The 18,114-nt window shown below is 42.1% G+C and overlaps 10 protein-coding genes across 10 annotated transcripts; 2 read left to right on the forward strand and 8 right to left on the reverse strand.

The window, feature by feature from the left end:
• Positions 1-1,471: 1,471 nt before the first annotated feature.
• SAMD00019534_121570 (hypothetical protein) lies at positions 1,472-1,975 on the forward strand (the record flags this gene model as incomplete). The annotated part of the gene is made up of 1 exon (XM_012892533.1): positions 1,472-1,975. The coding sequence occupies one exon, from the start codon at positions 1,472-1,474 to the stop codon at positions 1,973-1,975; it is 504 nt and encodes a 167-aa protein (XP_012747987.1).
• A 901-nt stretch (positions 1,976-2,876) lies between these two features.
• Positions 2,877-3,391, reverse strand: SAMD00019534_121580 (hypothetical protein; the record flags this gene model as incomplete). Its single annotated transcript, XM_012892534.1, has 2 exons — positions 2,877-3,155; positions 3,251-3,391. The coding sequence occupies 2 exons, from the start codon at positions 3,389-3,391 to the stop codon at positions 2,877-2,879; spliced, it is 420 nt and encodes a 139-aa protein (XP_012747988.1).
• Positions 3,392-3,534: 143 nt separating this feature from the next.
• Positions 3,535-4,724, reverse strand: SAMD00019534_121590 (hypothetical protein; the record flags this gene model as incomplete). The annotated part of the gene is made up of 5 exons (XM_012892535.1): positions 3,535-3,668; positions 3,765-3,899; positions 3,965-4,237; positions 4,318-4,443; positions 4,523-4,724. The coding sequence occupies 5 exons, from the start codon at positions 4,722-4,724 to the stop codon at positions 3,535-3,537; spliced, it is 870 nt and encodes a 289-aa protein (XP_012747989.1).
• A 522-nt stretch (positions 4,725-5,246) lies between these two features.
• SAMD00019534_121600 (hypothetical protein) lies at positions 5,247-7,189 on the reverse strand (the record flags this gene model as incomplete). The annotated part of the gene is made up of 2 exons (XM_012892536.1): positions 5,247-6,681; positions 6,756-7,189. The coding sequence occupies 2 exons, from the start codon at positions 7,187-7,189 to the stop codon at positions 5,247-5,249; spliced, it is 1,869 nt and encodes a 622-aa protein (XP_012747990.1).
• A 555-nt stretch (positions 7,190-7,744) lies between these two features.
• SAMD00019534_121610 (hypothetical protein) lies at positions 7,745-10,184 on the reverse strand (the record flags this gene model as incomplete). The annotated part of the gene is made up of 7 exons (XM_012892537.1): positions 7,745-8,646; positions 8,721-9,005; positions 9,078-9,106; positions 9,478-9,540; positions 9,612-9,803; positions 9,859-9,990; positions 10,063-10,184. 7 exons carry the CDS (start codon positions 10,182-10,184, stop codon positions 7,745-7,747), a joined length of 1,725 nt encoding a protein of 574 aa, XP_012747991.1.
• Positions 10,185-10,993: 809 nt separating this feature from the next.
• On the reverse strand, positions 10,994-11,865 carry SAMD00019534_121620 (hypothetical protein; the record flags this gene model as incomplete). Its single annotated transcript, XM_012892538.1, has 2 exons — positions 10,994-11,294; positions 11,375-11,865. The coding sequence occupies 2 exons, from the start codon at positions 11,863-11,865 to the stop codon at positions 10,994-10,996; spliced, it is 792 nt and encodes a 263-aa protein (XP_012747992.1).
• Positions 11,866-12,480: 615 nt separating this feature from the next.
• SAMD00019534_121630 (hypothetical protein) lies at positions 12,481-12,703 on the reverse strand (the record flags this gene model as incomplete). The annotated part of the gene is made up of 2 exons (XM_012892539.1): positions 12,481-12,573; positions 12,644-12,703. Coding segments are annotated over 2 exons (153 nt in total), but the record flags the coding sequence as incomplete, so codon positions are not given.
• A 271-nt stretch (positions 12,704-12,974) lies between these two features.
• On the reverse strand, positions 12,975-15,002 carry SAMD00019534_121640 (hypothetical protein; the record flags this gene model as incomplete). The annotated part of the gene is made up of 2 exons (XM_012892540.1): positions 12,975-13,497; positions 13,639-15,002. The coding sequence occupies 2 exons, from the start codon at positions 15,000-15,002 to the stop codon at positions 12,975-12,977; spliced, it is 1,887 nt and encodes a 628-aa protein (XP_012747994.1).
• A 115-nt stretch (positions 15,003-15,117) lies between these two features.
• Positions 15,118-16,272, forward strand: SAMD00019534_121650 (hypothetical protein; the record flags this gene model as incomplete). Its single annotated transcript, XM_012892541.1, has 1 exon — positions 15,118-16,272. One exon carries the CDS (start codon positions 15,118-15,120, stop codon positions 16,270-16,272), a length of 1,155 nt encoding a protein of 384 aa, XP_012747995.1.
• A 283-nt stretch (positions 16,273-16,555) lies between these two features.
• SAMD00019534_121660 (hypothetical protein) lies at positions 16,556-18,041 on the reverse strand (the record flags this gene model as incomplete). The annotated part of the gene is made up of 4 exons (XM_012892542.1): positions 16,556-17,253; positions 17,314-17,471; positions 17,559-17,817; positions 17,885-18,041. Coding segments are annotated over 4 exons (1,272 nt in total), but the record flags the coding sequence as incomplete, so codon positions are not given.
• Positions 18,042-18,114: the final 73 nt, after the last annotated feature.

The raw sequence follows: 18,114 nt of genomic DNA on the forward strand, positions 1-18,114 counted from the left end.
ACACATCATATTGTGCACAAGAAGCAAAAAAGGTGACTGTGGTATGGAGAAAGAAATACGTAAGAGATAGTWACGACGGACGTTAACGTTAGTATGATGGGACTTTCGATTGACTTGGTGTAACGACAGACAACGTACATTATTCCGCGTGAGATAATCTCCCCTGTATTGAACCAATGGTTGAGCATTGAACAGGAATCCTTCCGTTGTTGACAAATAGCATTGCGATGGGGTTAACATGTTTCCATTTAGGCCAGAAGGAAACGAAGATGATGAAAAATTGAGCACCATTGAGCTAAATCCAGAAGTGAAATCCTTTCCAACCACAAAAAGATTCATGCTGTTTGCTTGCTTGATGGTGGCGYTATAGACTCCATTACCTGATTCAGAAGTAAGTGTCAATGTGAAATCCATTCCAAGGGTGTTTGTGTTTTTTGATGACCAGAATAAAATTGTCTTGTCATTGTCCGAGGGGTCTGAGCCATTAATTAGACCTTTTGTTATTTGATTTGTTGGTGATTGATGTATTGTTAGTAGTTAGTTTAAATAGTTGGTTGCGATCTCTCCTATTCCTGACTGATGTTCTTACCAACTAGGTCGGGTGGGAAATATGGATTCAATAGATTGTTAAACATGCCAACATAGAGGTCATTTTCAGCATCTGTCCAGAGTTTCTTCACGGTAGTATCGGATGAGTTTGTGATTATTAATTCAACTTGTTTTGCAACAACAATAGAAAATAAAAATATTCTTGATATAACGATGGACGTCCATCGGCCGAAAAAATATGTATAATATCAATAATAATGATGAAAGAAATTATATTACTATTAATAGTATTGTTCTGGGCAGTTTCAACAATATCTGCTGATTGTCTCTCATTAATAAAAATTATTAGTATTATAAAATCAATAATATATTTAATTAAATTGTTTCCCTCTACATCCTCCTTGGCGATGAATATTCATTACATGATCCAGGACACTTTCCAAAACAAAACAAGAATCACAATTCTGAGTTACTTCTCCAGAAATTGAAACATTTTCAAAATGAGCTCCACTCACATAATCACATCATTATTTATTAGTTCCAGCTGACGAGAACAACTCATCAACAATAAGAATAAGTTTTTATGTATATGTCAATATAACAAGTAATAATAATAGTAGTAATAACTAAAAAAAAGAAAAAAGTAATACTTTAAATAAGAATGAATCCAACTCAAGTACAACATACAGATCTGTTTTGGGGTGATGCACCAACATCAACAATAACAACAACATCATTACCAAAAGATCAACAACCATCCAACAGTAAACAATCAGTTTATGCACAGAAGAAACAATTGAAGAGAATAGACTTGGATGATAAAGGTAGTTACATATACCTTTGTGAAGACTTTTTATCAAAGGAACAATCAGAGTCGTTATTCCAACATCTGGTGGATAATGTATTTTGGCAACAGACATCAATGGAGGGCAAGAGTGGCGAGGTGTACGCCCTGCCAAGACTTCAAGGTTGGATGTCCGAGCGACATAAGAAGGTGAAGACACTGTACCAAAAGACACCACCCGATGTATGGACCGAGCATGTCATGGCCGTCAAGCAAGCCATGGAGCAGAGCATGCCAGAGGACTGCGACTTTGACTACGTTCTTTTCAACAGGTACAGGAATGGCGATGACAAGATTGGATTCCATCGCGATGATGAGGCAGAGGGTGTCAGCGCCAAGGGCATACCAAAGTCATTCATTGGATCAATCTCAATAGGTGCCACACGAACATTTATACTGAGGAACAATCACAAGACCAAGGACAGTGAGGGAAGGATGCGACAGGCCAAGCTGGAATTCCCAATGACCTCGGGATACTTGATCATTATGTGTGGCGAGACTCAGAACAACTGGTACCACGCAGTACCAGCAGAGCCAGAGATCAAAGAGGCTCGCATCAATCTGACATTCAGAGTGGCCTAGTGCAGGCCCTCTCCCAATCAATCAGATTGATCAATCACTTTTATTTTGATTAAATAAAGACAACAAGGAGCTTGATTGATATAGGTCAATCAATCATTTCCAAACTGATCTGAAGATTGATTGAGTGTTTATAAAAAATATTTATTGAATGGATCATAGGATGCCAGAAGGTCGTTCGAACGACACTTCTTTAAGTATATTCAGGATGCCACTCTGCCGGATTGTTTCCAGTTCTTCCTCCTTCTTGACAAGTATCGATCCAGTGAAGCCAACACTGTTGATCGAGATACCCCTGCTCTGATATATCTTGCGTGGCACCATAAACATCCAATCGCTCGTCATGATGAAGTTGTAGCTGGCCGGGCATTGGTTGGACTGTGCGGGCTCCGTCGACAGGCCCATCATGCGTAGCAGTGACACGTATTTGGCGTGCAGATGGCTGGCTCTCGCTGGTCCATCCATCGCCTCCAATAATGCCGAGTCCAATCCTACCACTCCATTATTAAATGCCAGCTCTGGTATACTTATTGTTGTGTCACTGGTGGTGTTGGTCGATATCGTTCGTCTGATCAATGACTCCATTGGACAACTGTAGTTATGTTCGTTCTCAAAGTAAGGTAGTCGCAGTAACTGGAAGTGTTTATGTGGTTGGCTTGGTTGATTGCGAGGGTAAGAGTGAGGGCGAGGGTTAGGGCAAGGGTTAGGGCAAGGTTATGTTGTTGAGTGTGCATACCTTGCTCCACTGTTTGGTCCACAGTTGAAAAAGCATAACATGTTGCATGACTTGATACACTCCCATCTTCAAAGTGTTGAATGGATATGAAGGAAGGAAGGAATGAGTCAGTGATTTGTGTCCAACAGTTGATTGATCAAATATTCGAATGATATGTTGAATGATTGATTACATTGCAGTAAAGTCTTGATGAGTGATTGGATCGGTTTGGGCTTGGAAGTCCTTGGTGGCAATGATTGTGTGGTAGTTGGACACATTGAACTTGTTGAGTACCAAGTTGTGAGTGCCTGCCAACTCGCACACAAACAGATCCTTGTCACATGGTAGGAATGGGTCTACAAACTCCTTCTTCATCGTGACCTTCACCTCTGAGTCTGTTCCATGTGCAGGTGTCTTGTCAAAGTTGAATGGTCTATGTGCCAGCGCCTTAGCCACACTGATCATGAACTATTGAAGTGATCAATGAATGATTGAGTGATTGAGTGAGCGTTGGGTTGGTCCAATGACTGAATGACTGACTGATCATCATCCAACGCACCTACATTGACACCATTCTCTTGGATAAACATTGGAGAGGACTCGATCTTCTCGATGGCACCTATTTGAGTGGCCCTCTCCGATACCTTCTTGATCATCTCCCACAATGCACTAGTTGTATTCTTTGCCATCATCGTTGATGACATCGTGTTGTACAAGTAAGTATATATATTATCTCTTTTGATCGATTGATTGATTGATCGAAAAATGATCAAGTGTGATCCACGTGAATCATATCTTTATCACGATGTTCCGACGACTTTTAAAGTAATAATAAGTAATAATATATTTATTCTTCGTCATCTGGTTGTGACAGGAGAATGAGTATCCTTGACGTCAATCTTGATAGATCAGGTGATGTACCTGATCCAATCGTATCCAATGTAACTCTAAGTTCTTGATTTTCGTAAATCATACTCTTGACTGGATGTTTGATTGATTGATTGAATGGAATGGAATGGATGGTTAGTTCATTGTCCGCTGTACTCTGTCCACTGTCCAGACGACTGGCTGGCTTACCTCTATTAATTAAACACAAGTTCAGAATGCTATACAATGCTTGCTTCTTCAAACCAATTGGCTTGGAAGCATCGTTCAACAGTGTGACATAAGATGGTACACCCTGTGATATGACAATTTCCTCAGCTCCTTCCTCTGTTGATTGATTGAATGATGTTAGTGGCCAGATGTCCAAAGACTCAAGTCCAAGGATGACTTACCATTCAAAGATAAGTTCTGAAGACACAATAAGGCAAAGTCGGCTCTGACCTCGTTGGTGTCATTGATCAGACTCAGTAGTGTTGGGACGAAACGAGCATCGATCACTTTGAGTTGACTGTTCTTGCTAGACAATAGATTGCCAAGGAATAGACCAAGCTTGATCAATAGACTGTCCTGATTGGGACTAGTTACACTCTGTGCCAATATATAGTTCATGTTTTCCAGTACTATTCCAATGACATCCAACTGTTCTAATAGTGGATAACTCTCGGCTACAGTGTAGTTGTGTTCGTGTCGTGTTAGTAACTGTCGCGTTTGTGTCCCAAGACATGATGAAGTCAACATAACATACAGTATGCGCTGATTGTCAACAGTACTTGAGTTGACTCTAACTTCTTCATTACGTAGACATCAGAATTGTCATCGTGCTTTAGTATCTTTAGATAGTCGGACAGTGTTCGAGGTGATGATACAGTCCCTAATTATTGTCATTGTTAGTCATTCATTCAATCAATCAATCAATCAACATTGACTACTACGACTACATCATAACATACCATTGCTATTATCATCCTCTGTAGAGTCTGATGAGAGTTCATGACTGTTTGATGTTGTATATTCGTCTGAGCTGTTGCTATTTGAGTCACCATTCTCTAGAGTCAGACCATCCTTCTCCTCCTGATTCATAAACACCAAGAATGCAGTTATAGCAGCAGCTGTACCCATTGCTATCAATGAAGTCTTGAACAGTTTCTCCATTGTTGTGTGTATATTATATTGATTGAGTGACACCTCTATATATATATATCCTTGACTCCAAGTCTAAGTAAGGTTCACTTACTCACTCAATCAATCAAAATTGACTGATGATGCTAATGCTGAGTTGATAGATTGTGGCTGGTGCTGACTGGCTGGCTGATTGATTGATGATACTAGTATTAATGCTGATGCTAATGTTACCCGATGATATTTTATCTATCTCTACTCTATCTCTCTTTGTGTGTTCGTGAGTTGACAAGAAGTTGAAATTGAATGACGTCCGATGTCTCACACACGTCTTTTGTTTGTTTTGAAGTTGGTCCAACGCGATGCACAACAGGTAATTACGCGTAATGAATCATTCATTGATTGATGGGAAGAGGAGATGTTAGGTAGGTAGTTTATTAATTATTAATAAAGTTATTGTTGGGGACATCCAACATCATAATGTTGTGATCGTAACTCCCAAGAATGAATGAGAATGACAGAATGAAGATGGATGGATGTATGACAATGTTGACTTTAGAGCTTTGGTTGCTTGACATTTAGGACGTCAAAGAGGAACTTCTGTTGTCCATTGTCTTCTTCGATTGAGGGGATCAACTTCCTTGGGTTGCAGATGTTCTTGGGGTCGATGATCTCCTTGAGCTTGCGATAGATGTGCACCCATCCATTGCTGGCGTAACGGGTCATCCAGGGCACGTGCTCATAGCCGACGCCGTGGTGATGGCTGATGGCACCGCCGTGCTTCAACACAATGTCGGTCATGAGTCGCTTGCCCTCGGTGTAGGGGGTCATCTCGCGCTGGGCGTTGTGCTCCGAGGCAAAGATGAAGTAGAGGCACACTCCGTTGGAGTAGGTGTGAGAGATGTGCGCGCAGATCCACGAGGGGATGCCCTTGGAGTGGAAGTGGTCGTTGAACGCCTTCTTGGCCTCCTTCCAGAGGGGCAGCAGCGACGACCACGACACGGTGGTCTCGGCAACATCCACCCACATGTTGTTGTCGAGCAAAAAGTCGCGGATGTATGGCAGGTCATAACGCTTCTCAGCCCACGACTTGCCCGGCGACTGACCGAGGCCAAATGCGCCATTCTTGTGCAGGATGTCAAAGACGTTCTTGCGGGCAAAGTCCACCTGCTTCTTGGAGCCCTCGAAACCAATGATCGACAGACACACCTGGTTGAAGTCGTAGGAGCGCACGTAGTGAAGGTACTGCTTGATCGTCGACGAGATGAACTCGGCCAGCGCACCCTTGCTGGGCTTGGCGGCGAAGGAGAGACGTGTCTCATCGGGGTCGTAGATACGGATCATGGTGGGCAGGACGTCCGAGCGGCGGATCTGCTCCAGCGCGTTGATCGCGTGCGTGAATGATGGGAAGAGGAAGCCGTAGTACTCCTCGGCGGGGGGGATTGGATGCACCCTCATGACGGCCTCGGTGATGATGCCCAGAGTGCCCTCTGAGCCGAGGATGATGTGTTTGTAGTTGATACCAGCGCCAGCACGTGCGCCGTTTCTCAGCTCCAGTGTGCCGGTGGGTGTGACGGTCTTGAACGAGACGGCCATGTCCTCAATGTCGCCATACTTGTCCGACTGATGGCCAGACGAGCAGGTGGCCAACCAGCCACCAAGAGTCGAGAATTCGAATGAGTCTGGGTCGTGGCCGAGGCTGACGCCCGACTTGCGCAGCTCGCGCTCCAAGTCTGGTCCCATGATGCCAACTTGAATGCACGCGGTCATCTCGCGTCTGTCCACCCACAACACCTTGTTCATACGTCTCATGTCCACAGAGACGGTGTAGCGATCAGTGCACACTGGCTCACAAGCGCCAACAATGTTTGAGCCACCTCCATAAGGAATAACAATAACATTATACTTCTGAGCGGCCTGCATCAACTTCTCGACCTCATCATGTGATTGAGGCAAGATAATCATGTCTGGTGCATTGTTAATCTGTCCACTATATGATTGATTGATTGATTGTTAGTTGATGTGATTGACAAACTGACAACACATTCGTTCATTCTGACTTACATTCTCAAACGAACAAGGTCACGGATACTCTTACCGTAGACATGAGTGATTCGAGCAAACTTGTCTTGTTTGATTTGGCTGACGGTGAGGAATGAGTTGAGCTCGCGAGAGAACGCTGGGTTGATGGGACGTGGATCAGCGATCTTGATGTCATCGAGTGGCATGGCGGGAGTGTGGTTGAGCTGTGTCGCCTTGCCATTTAACATCAATTCCTTTTGAATGTAGCCGAGCAATGATGGAAGTGGCACAGCGGATTGAGTGGGCGTAGTAATTGCAACCTGACCTGATGGCTTAACAGTATGAATGAACTTGCGAGTGTCTCCCCATCCATTCCACTTGATCTGCTGATAGTAATCAATTTGATGCTCTGGGAACTTTGTCAACTCTGGTCTATCACCTGTTGATGTTGTTGCTGCACTATTATTTATCTCCATTATTAATATATATGTTTATACAAATAATAATAAGTAAGATTAAGTGGTGTGAGTATAATGAATGAATGAATGAAATTGAATGAATGAATTGGGACCATGAGACATGTCTCATGGGAATCAAGCTGGGACCAACAAAGACAGACTAAAGTTTGTTTTGTGTTGAGATGTGGAGATGCATTCAATAATTTGAAAAAACAACATGTTTTCCAAGGTTGCGTTCAGATGACGAAAAAATCAAATATCTTGTGTTTCGAAAGGTTGAGGTCCAACCAAAATCCCATCACGCGATTCATTCACTTATTTAGTTTGTTCAACATCATCATTGTTATAATTATACATATAATAGTCATTATCTCATCGATTCATTGATGGTCTCCATCTTTAATACTCATCGTGTTTGATTAAGACTTGACTCCACTCATTGATTGGCTCAACACTTGAAGATCAAAGATTGTGATAATCAATATATCGTCATGTTGACACATGTTGACTGACTCAATCAATCATTCATAAAAGAGATAATGATATATTTATTCACATCGATCAATTGACCAATCACTCAAAGTCAAAGAACTTGTCATTGTTGGGGAATAACTTGTAGCGGTAGACGTAGAGGAGGACGATTAGGACGATGATGACGGCGAGACATGCAAGTGGGACGAAGATGAAGAGTGACCAATCTTTGATGGAGGAGAAGGATTGACAGGCATTGGCGAATGGCGAGTCGGTGACACTGAGCTGCATGGTCATCTTACAATAGTTGCAGTAAGGGTATTGGATTGTGAACACGGTAGTGTTGTAGCTGTCCGATGTCATTGACTTGATGGCGTAGGTGTAGGCAACAGTTGAGTACAGGCCACCAGACAGGTTGACGTGGAGTGCCGAGCGACCCTGTGCAATGCGCACGTACTCGGGACCACTTCCCAAGAACCTGTTGTCCTTGTACACGAATCGGTCGCAGTCCCTCTCAGCAGAGGACGACGTGGACAGCTCGTAGTCAACAGACAGCGTGTTCAAAGTTGATTGATACGTGTAATCAAACAAGTTGAACTCGTAGTTGAAGACAGAGTTGATGGACGAGTCTGCGTCTGAACTGTTGGTCGATGTTGGCACGATGATCACATTGCCAATCCTCTGTTGGACGGTGTCGTTCGTGTAGACGTTGACCAAGTATGGGTTGCCAGCGTCTGTTATCCAGATTGGATGTACTATACGTACTACTTCCTGGTACTGATTCATCTCTTTGATGGTGACCATTGATATACCAAACAACTCTGTCCTTGTCTGGAATGATAACAATGTAGATACATTCATATGATTGACTTGTACTCCACTACCAACAGGAGGAGAGTCACATCTATCTCCACCATATCCATCATCACAAGCACATTCCCTCTTCACTTCATCATACTCTCCATTATCATGACATGACATCAATGATGTATCAGCTCCATTATCTAATATTTGTTTGAATGATTGAGTAAGTGAGTGACTGGAATGGTTCCATCCAGTGAGTGATACCTAAACTTACAGATATAGATTAGACGTGTTGAGAGGTATTGGAAGCTTCCAACTTGGATGAATACTGAGGCTACGATGTTTGGTGTACGGAAGTCTGCTGACATGGAACATATTATCTCATTGGAGTTGACAGAGATAATTGAACATGGCTCGTTGAATACCAATACCTTTGTAGCATTAACTGGATTACCTCCATAATATCCCTTGAACACAAACTTATACGGAGCATCCTTTACATTGTTGAACTTGATCTCATCACTTCCATTGATGCCAGCGGCAAACACAATTGGATAAACTAATGATTGAATGAATAGTAAGTGAGTGATGGGCAGTTGGATGGATGGATGAGTGATTGATGGATACATACTATGCTTGATATTGATTGGTACTATATCACTTTGATTGTTGGATAGTATTAGGATGTCTGTTTGTCCAAGTGGTAGAATGTCCGTGTGACAGATTATTGTTGACTCGGTGATTGAGTCGATGTGACATCTTGATGAATCATCGATTGTAATGTTATATCCATCAGTACCTTCTGATGTATTAAACAAACCAATCAATGTAAATTCATATCCCTTATTATTCTGAGTATATGTCACATTATCAATTGTAGTCTCATCATTAATAATTGTCAAACCATTAATTGGTGATGGGTCCTTGTTCTCCATGGTACTAATATGGTTCATGAACAACTCACTTGTATATATATTGCACTACATTAGTACTATGGTTGATGGAATTATTCCAACCAAGTAGGTACTTACACTTTCTTGTAACTTGTTGAGTTTAGGAATGTGATGAACTTGTTTCCCTCTCCATCCACCTTCCTATTTGTTGGCAATTTTGGAAGTAAGTATGATTGATTGATTGGTTGAGTATGCCAGACATGTTAACTTACAATGAAGTGATGGATGTTGAGTCAAAGATGAGGGTATAGTTTCCACGGATGGTGTTTATGACCAAGTTGTCAAGCTTTGGGAAGTTGGAACCATCAATCTTATATTCACCAGGTGTCAATGTAATTGATGCAGTTGACAAGTTGTTATAAGTCACATTGTTCACCTCCAATGTTATTGGTGTCTGGATTGAACTATTATTTGATGTTAGATAATGACTTTAAAGTATATCATGTTAACTCAACTTACAAGTCAGTTAGATTGGAGTTAAACAATGACACTGGAACAGATGTGATTGGACAATTTCCAAGGTTAACCAGAGTAAGATTGGGTGAGGAAAATGATGATGGAACTGCAATCACTGATGGATCATTCATTATCCTAAATTGTTTGATTGAATGAGTAAGTGAACGAATCACTGGCGGGGCCAAGTGATGTCAATAGTGGACTTACTGGAGATAAGCTAAAGACTTCTGGACTGAGAGAAGGTTGACAAGATTGATGTTTTGATTTAGTGGCTGAGCTGTTTGATTGAATGAGAAGTGCACCAAGTAGGGTAGAGAGAATGTTGACATTGGTAATGGATTCTCTGGTGTATCAATGCTAACATTATACACTCTAATCGCTTGAATATGAAGTGTCTTATTGATTGGAATACAATCAATTGCTTCATTGGCACATGGATGTGTCGAATTGAATGGGTATCCAAGTTGATATTGACTAATTATCCATTTGATAGTTGTACCTAAACATTATTAAAATATATGTCAATTAATTTGATGGATTATTGATTGATGGAATAATTCCACTTACTCTCTGCTGGTTCCAAAAAGTTATCATTTATTTGTGATCTTACAATCACAACTAATAATAATAAGATATAAAATCGATTGATCATATTTACAAAAATATATGTATATTAGTTATAACTATATATGTACAAAGAATGAATGATTGATTGAGATTGAGATTGATTGATTGATCCCCTCTCTAATCACCATCATCATCATTAAGATAAAGTTGTTTAATGAGTTCCATCAACCCTAGGGTCAATCACTCACATCATCAATACATATATATCCTTAAGGGTATAATTGATTATGTATCTGTATTGTTGTAACACATCAAAACAGAGATGTGTGTTCCATGCCTTTGGAGGCTTGGGGTGTGTGAACTGATTGATTGATTAACATTGTGTGTTGTATGTGTATGTGTGTGATTGATAGGGTGAGTGTGTGAATGAGTGAATGAGATCAAAGTCGGATGGATAGGCAATGCCCAAAGATGGAAGGTGAGTGATCTTACTCACTCACTATCTATTATAATTTATTTATACAATGTTATGGAATGATGGATGGATGAGGCCAGCTACTGAACTACCGAACTACCATGACCCATTCAACATCTCATTCCTAACTCTGAATGATAGTCCAGTGACAAAGATACGTAGTGCCAGCAGTGGAGTATAGAGTCTAAGTGCAATGATGATTGTGATTGATAGTAGATTGAGTGTGATGAATAGGTTGACCAGAGGTATACTGCTTCGTATCAATGAAAAGAATCCAATACAATCGATCAACAACACTACAATCAATACTATCATCATCTCTGACACTTCCAATATCGATGCCATCATCAGTGCACAATAGAACATCTCAATCACAATCAGTGATGACAGTGCATTCCTAGTTAGTGAGTAAGTATGATTGAGTGATTGAGTGAGTGAGTGGAATGGTTCCATCCAGTGATCGTCGATGGGACATACTTTCTTCGGATGATGTTGTAGCTGTGACGTTGATCGATGGGACTGTCGTCAAGTTGGATGTTTGATTGATTGTTGGAAGAGGGATGAAGAAGGGTATTGTAGTCGTTGGGCAGACCGATGTATAGTCCAAAGGGATCGTGTAGGCCAGAGGGTAGATGAGTGCCAAACTTGTCCAGATTCAATGCCAGTGATTGCTTTCCACAGGGTTGCGTGATGAGCAATGCATCCTGATTCGATAGATGTGTACTCTGCCATCTCTGTACCAGTGGTGTTGTGGGAATCATTCTGTTGGTGATACCTGATGACGGCTGTGGTTGTGGCTGAGATGGTGAAGGTGGCCTTTGAGGCGGAGGTGGGGCAGGTGGTGCAATCATGACTAAAGGTGGTTGCATTATCATTGCTGTATGGAGTGTAGGTATGGGCATAACATGATGTTGTTGTTGTTGTTGTTGTTGTTGACGCGTTCGCCCAAGCAAAGAGTCTGTTTCCATGTTGTTATCAACATCTTCATCATCATGTACTTGATCAATATCCACGACACTATATAGTATATAATCGTTGTTTATAGACATATCTCTGTTTACTTAGTAATAGTAACTGTATAACTAACAATCAATCAATCATTCATTCATTCAATCAATCAATCCATTTGCACACGTTTGCGTGGCCTGGGAAATCACAGGTTTGGGTTTGAGAAACAATCGTGTGGGTGTACTGTACAGGTGGGGGTTATGGAATCATTCCATTGGTTCTCAACAAAATGATATCTTGATGATCATTGGAATCAATATTAGAGAGAGACGATCGTCTCTAGACAAGCGAGTTTAACAACATAATCCACACGTTGATTGATTGATAATAAACATCTTGTCCTAGGATTCTCTTTTTATCTATTCTGTTTCTATTTGTTGTTCTTTGATGTGGCTGGTGTTGTACCTGTCGATGATGAAACTGATGATGATGATGTACTCGATGTCGTGTCCTTCAACCATTGTAGTGGATGCTTGTTATAGATTGACCAGTCTGGGAGGCATATCTATGTTTGATTGATTGATTGATTGATTGATGATGTGAGTAGATATGAGGGATAGATAGTATTGATTGAAACATACAATCAATGCTATTAGGGTACCAGCTACAACAAAGTAAAAGGTGATCTGAAAGCTTTGTTTAATGAATCCTGCAATCCATCCTATGATCTGTTGTGTAATTAGACATAAGTGTCAGTTTGTTTGATTGATCGATTCATTCATTCATTCGTATACATACACCAAACAAGATGATTATATATTGATATAGCTTCTCTGATAGTTTCTGTCCTTCAAAGTCCTATGTAATGATTTATTTGATTGATATTAGTTAGACTTGCAGCACATGTCATCTGATGTTTAATGTTGATAGATTGTTTGTTATATCATACCATTGATTATCTGTCTGTCTTTCTATCTACCTTTATAGATATAAATATATATATGTACACGTGTTTATCTGTTTGATTAAATGATTAGTTTGACTTGGCGAACTTCAAAGTCTTCTTTTGTTTCAAAATGATCAAATGACGAGGGCAAGGGCAAGGGTAAGGGTTGAGGGTTTATTGAGATCACTTCTTCTTTGATTTCTTGGTTGATTGAACCCTTGATTGATTGGATTTGGATCTCTTCTTGGTTGACTTTAATCCAGTGGACCCTTTGGTAACCTTGTGTTTGGATAGTATGGCCAAGATGTCTGGGTTGGTTACACCTTTCAATGCTTTACTAGTGAATCCCTCTGTTCTATTCTCATCCAAGAATCGTACAATGTCCAAATGATCATTTGTAGAGGCATTGTTGAATGCATTATTTGTACATCCTTCGCTGCGATTGAAATGTAAGAACTTGACAATCTCCAAATGGCCTTGGGAGGCAGCCCCGTCCATGGCATCTGTCGTACATCCTTCAGTCCTATTCTGAAGGTATCGAACTATTTCCAAATATCCTTCTGATGCAGCTCTATCCATCAACTCTGGTCCACACTTTACATCTTTGTACTGATCCAAGTACTTCACAATAGATAGATTATCACCATTTGTTGCCTCTGTCATTGCCACTTGTAGCAGATCATCATCATCATCATTGTCGTCATCCCTACGCAACATAGAATGATCAACATTATTCAATATAAAATCAACTATTGTTAGATGACAATGCCTTGCGGCATCGACCAAAGAATGACCAAATCCAATGCCTTTGCCAACATCTCTCGTGGGTCGATTGTTCCAAAGATACTTGACAATGTCCAGATGTCCATAGTTTGCGGCAACTTCAAACGCAGTGTGATCAAAGTTGAACTCTGTTCGATGTTGATGTAGGAACTTGATCACATCGAGATGTCCATTGACGGCTGCATTATTGATGGCACTCTTTGTACATCCTTCCGATCGATTATAATGCAAATGTCCATATCTGGCAGCCTTGTCCATTGTGGATGATGTGATATACCTTGACTCTGTTCGATTGTAATGTATGAATTCCAATACATTCAAATGTCCATTCTCCACTACAGTGTCCACGCCCTCTTCATTGAATGACATGTTTGTTTGATTGGCATGGATATACTTCACAACGTCCAAATGTCCATTGATGCCAGCATTGTTCAATGTGTACTCAGTGTGGCATCCTTCCGTGCGATTACGATGTAGGAATTGATATATCTCCAGGTGACCATACGTGGCGGCTCTGTCCATCACCTCCTCACTCCACCCCTCATCAACATGTTGATGAAGATATTTTATCACATCGAAATGTCCATTCTCGGCAGCCATCTCCATCGCTCGTTCCGAGCAACCTTCGGTGCGATTTGTCAGAAGGAATTTGACAACTTCCAAATGTCCATTGGCGGCAGCTTCGTCTACAGCGTCTGTCGAGCAACCTGGATCATGTGTGTGGTTGTGAATGTGCTTGATCACTTCAAGATGCCCATTGTAAGCGGCATGGTCAATCGCAAAGTCTGTCCAAGTGTAGTCGGGCTGCTCATTCAAGAACTTGATGACGTGAAGATGTCCAGACAATACTGCATTGTCCATTGCTGATGTTGTGCCACGCTCAGTTCTGTTTGAATGAAGGAACTTGATGATGTCAAGATGCCCTATCGATGCAGCGTTGTTAATGGCTTCCTCTGAGCATCCCTCGGTGCGATGTTGATGGAGAAAATGTATGATTGAGAGGTGGCCTAGCAATGCTGCCCAATTCATCGCCCCCTCAGTGCATCCCTCACTCCTGTTGCGATGCAAGAATTCCACGACGTCATAATGTCCGTTCGCGGCAGCATCGTTCATCGCATCAGTGGTGCAGCCTTCAGTTCGATGTTTGTGAAGGAACTCAACGATTGAGAGGTGGCCATTCATCGCAGCATTGTTCATGGCCTTGACAGTGCAGCCTTCTGTTCGGTTGTGATGAAGGTATTCAATGATTGAGATGTGACCATTCTTTGCCGCCGTGTTCATCGCCTTGGTCGTGCAGCCTTCGGTGCGATGTTGATGAAGGAATTGAACAATCTCCACAGTGCTGGCATGATCCATCGCGTTTCTTGTTGCCGGTGCACCATTGTTATGAAGGAATTGGACCATCTCCAAATCACCAACCAATGACATCACACATTGGCTCAACAACACTACTGCAACCCGACAGAGATTCATCATCATCGACGAGGCACAGATCGCCTACAGCAAGGACTATTCTCCATTTTGGGAGAGGATCAAGGCGCTGATGCAAACAGAAACCAATGCGCACATTCACGTTCTTTTGGTTGCCACCTATGGTGATGTGGAGACTGACAAGGTCACACCCCTCGAGTTCAAGACCGAGAATACTCTGGGCCTGGCCGATCTGCTCCTGACACAATCAGAGTTTCTTGAACTCGTCAACAAGGACCCCAACAAAGTGTCGGGAGTCACCATCGAGGGAGATGCCCTCGAGTACTTCTGGAAGATCACAAGAGGACATGTTGGTATCATAAGATTTGCTCTCCACGACCTGGACAAATATGCAGCTGACACACGATCAAAGCTGGCGTCGGACGACATCATTCACTTTTTCATTTCCCTCCGTTTCAACGAGAAGATAGCAAAAACACGTGCCGTCCCCAAACATCAATACAATGAGATCGAGATGAAGATCATCAAGAATATTCTCATGGCCAACCAACCTCCCCTCAAAATCTATTTCTCATCGCTTGAGGAAAAAGATCACCTTGAGTACCTTATCAAAATAGGTGTTCTTGTCGACATGGTACTCGATAGCAACAAGAATCGATGCATCTACTTTGCCTCTCCGATCCTTCGTGGAATCTACTTCACCATGATCTTTGGAGCACCATCTGTCGATTGCAATGCGCAAATGGATAACCTTGGAGAATTTGTCAAGTCTGTTCTCCAACTCATTGATCACAATGCAATCAAGACAACCTTGTCCAAAGGCAACCATGGCACCGCCATGGAAGACTTTTGGCAGCACGAGTTATACCATGCAGCACGAACAATTATGCCAAGCAACCACAACATCTTTCCAGTTGTTGGCCACGATGAATACTTTGGTCCCATAAAAGTCAACAACAACAACAACAATAGCAGCAGTAGCAGTGGCGGTGGCGGCAGTGGCAGTGGCAGTGGCAACAACAATAATGACACTTGTATGGATTTAGAAGAGGCACCAAAGATCGAGTCTCGACAAAAGAAACGATTGAGAAGTTTGCCTCAATCTGATACTCAGAAGTCTACAGATGCATTGGGTATGATGGACTTCTTTATCAACACTGGACTTGACTGGGGCATCGAACTGACGCGAGAAGGCAATGCTATTTCAGAGCATCTCAACCGTTTCAACGAGGGTGGACTGTATCATCATTTCAAAAACAAGCTGTAGGACTACCTCGTGCTTGACTTCCGTGTTGCATCCAAGAATATCGGAATCATCCCCAATCCACCTGCCAATGTCAAACGACTTTGGTATGTTCTGTACTCCCTCGACAAGCCAGAACTCATTGTGCAGCCCTACGATGGCGAGGAGATAACATTGAAGTTACGCTCAACTGTTACTCCAGCCATGATATCTGCTCAGCAGCAGATCCTTTCTCCTCCTCCTCCCAAATAAATGATTGTTGTCCAAACATGATGAAGATGGTGATGATTTATAGTTTGTTACATAATCTCTCGCTAACTCTGGCGATGTATACTACTGTTGCTTGTTGCTGCTCTTTGGAGACGGCCTGAAGATTGAATGGTATATTGGCTGGAATGAACAAAACAGTTCCCTTGTTGAGTGATCCAAAGTTGTTGTCGTTGTGGGCTGATGATAGAGATGCACTGCCATTGAGAACGAGTAGGATTGAGGGTACTGCTCGTGCACTGACCTCGTGCTGCTGACCGACCAGGTCGATCCTCTCCACCTCAAACTCATCGACGGGTGGTCGGTACACAACAGAGTGCGCCGATGTCTGGATCGGTGCGACAAAAGGTGGCACACCGGTGGTGTACGTCAACATCTTGGCCAACGTGTTGACATCCTTCAGCTTTGGCGTTAGTCCAGCGCGTACAACATTGTCGCTTGGTGCCATGCACTCAACACAGTCTCCGGCGACGTAGGCGTGTGGCTCGCCAGCTGGCAAGAACAAAGCCTCGCCCTCCTTCATCTGAATGTAGTTGAGCAGGTATGCAAAGAACACTCCAACATCGCCTGGATACTGTGCGTGTAGAGTGAGCACCAGCTCATCCAACTCTGATCGTGATGATTGAGACTTGATTCTGTTGACCAATGTCTTTAGATTGTTTGCCACTTCCTCTGGCGTTGCCTTCAACAGTGCCTTTACAGTATGTTGAAGATATTGTGCGCACTGAGTATGATCCACTGATAGCATTATTGAGTTAGTGATTGATTGATTGATTGATTGAGTGAGTATATACATACATGATGTTGTAGTATGGATTGGTGAAGCATAGATGGTAGCCTTGAGCTCAGGTACCTTGGTATCGACAAAGTCAACAATGTCTTGTAATGGTCTAAAGCCGCAGAGTGCCTTGAATGGTGTCAATGCAATGGCGATCTCAGGCTTGTGGAATGAATCCCTTGATGATTGATTGATTGAATGGTTGAATGAGTTAGTGCCAGTCAACGTCTGAGCCATCCCATGGGATGATGACTGATAGACTTACTTGTAGATGTCAGGTTGTTCTTTGAACAACTGCTTTGCTAGTTGTGAGTCTGGATGTGCTTGAATGGAGAGTGCAGTGCGAATGGATAAGACCTTGAAGAGGAATGGGAACTTGGTACCAAAGCGTTCTACGACATCATTGCCCAACATTAGCTTGGCATCATTTGCATCAATGTACTGTTCAAGTGTAACAAGCTTGCCTGGTGTGCTCAGATCATCCACCATCGAAGGTGCAGCAGGATGTGCACCCATCCACAACTCTAAGATCGTCAATCATTCATGTCAATCATTCATTCGTTCGTTCTTTCATTCATATACAATCCATACCAGCATAAGGAGTACTCTCATCTATTGTATGTGCGCATTGTGAATCACCTGCCAACAACTGTGCCACTGTACTCTTGAGACCATAGTTTCCCCAACCATACTGTTGTGATACACAATGTAACTTTATAATCCTTTGATTAATATCTGTTATACTCATTATATTATATATTATATTATTATCTGTATGATAAGATGATGAATGATTGATTGAATGAAGATGCAACGTGTTA

Source organism: Acytostelium subglobosum (assembly GCF_000787575.1).
Source record: "Acytostelium subglobosum LB1 DNA, scaffold: scaffold39, whole genome shotgun sequence".
NCBI classification, from domain to species: domain Eukaryota; phylum Evosea; class Eumycetozoa; order Acytosteliales; family Acytosteliaceae; genus Acytostelium; species Acytostelium subglobosum.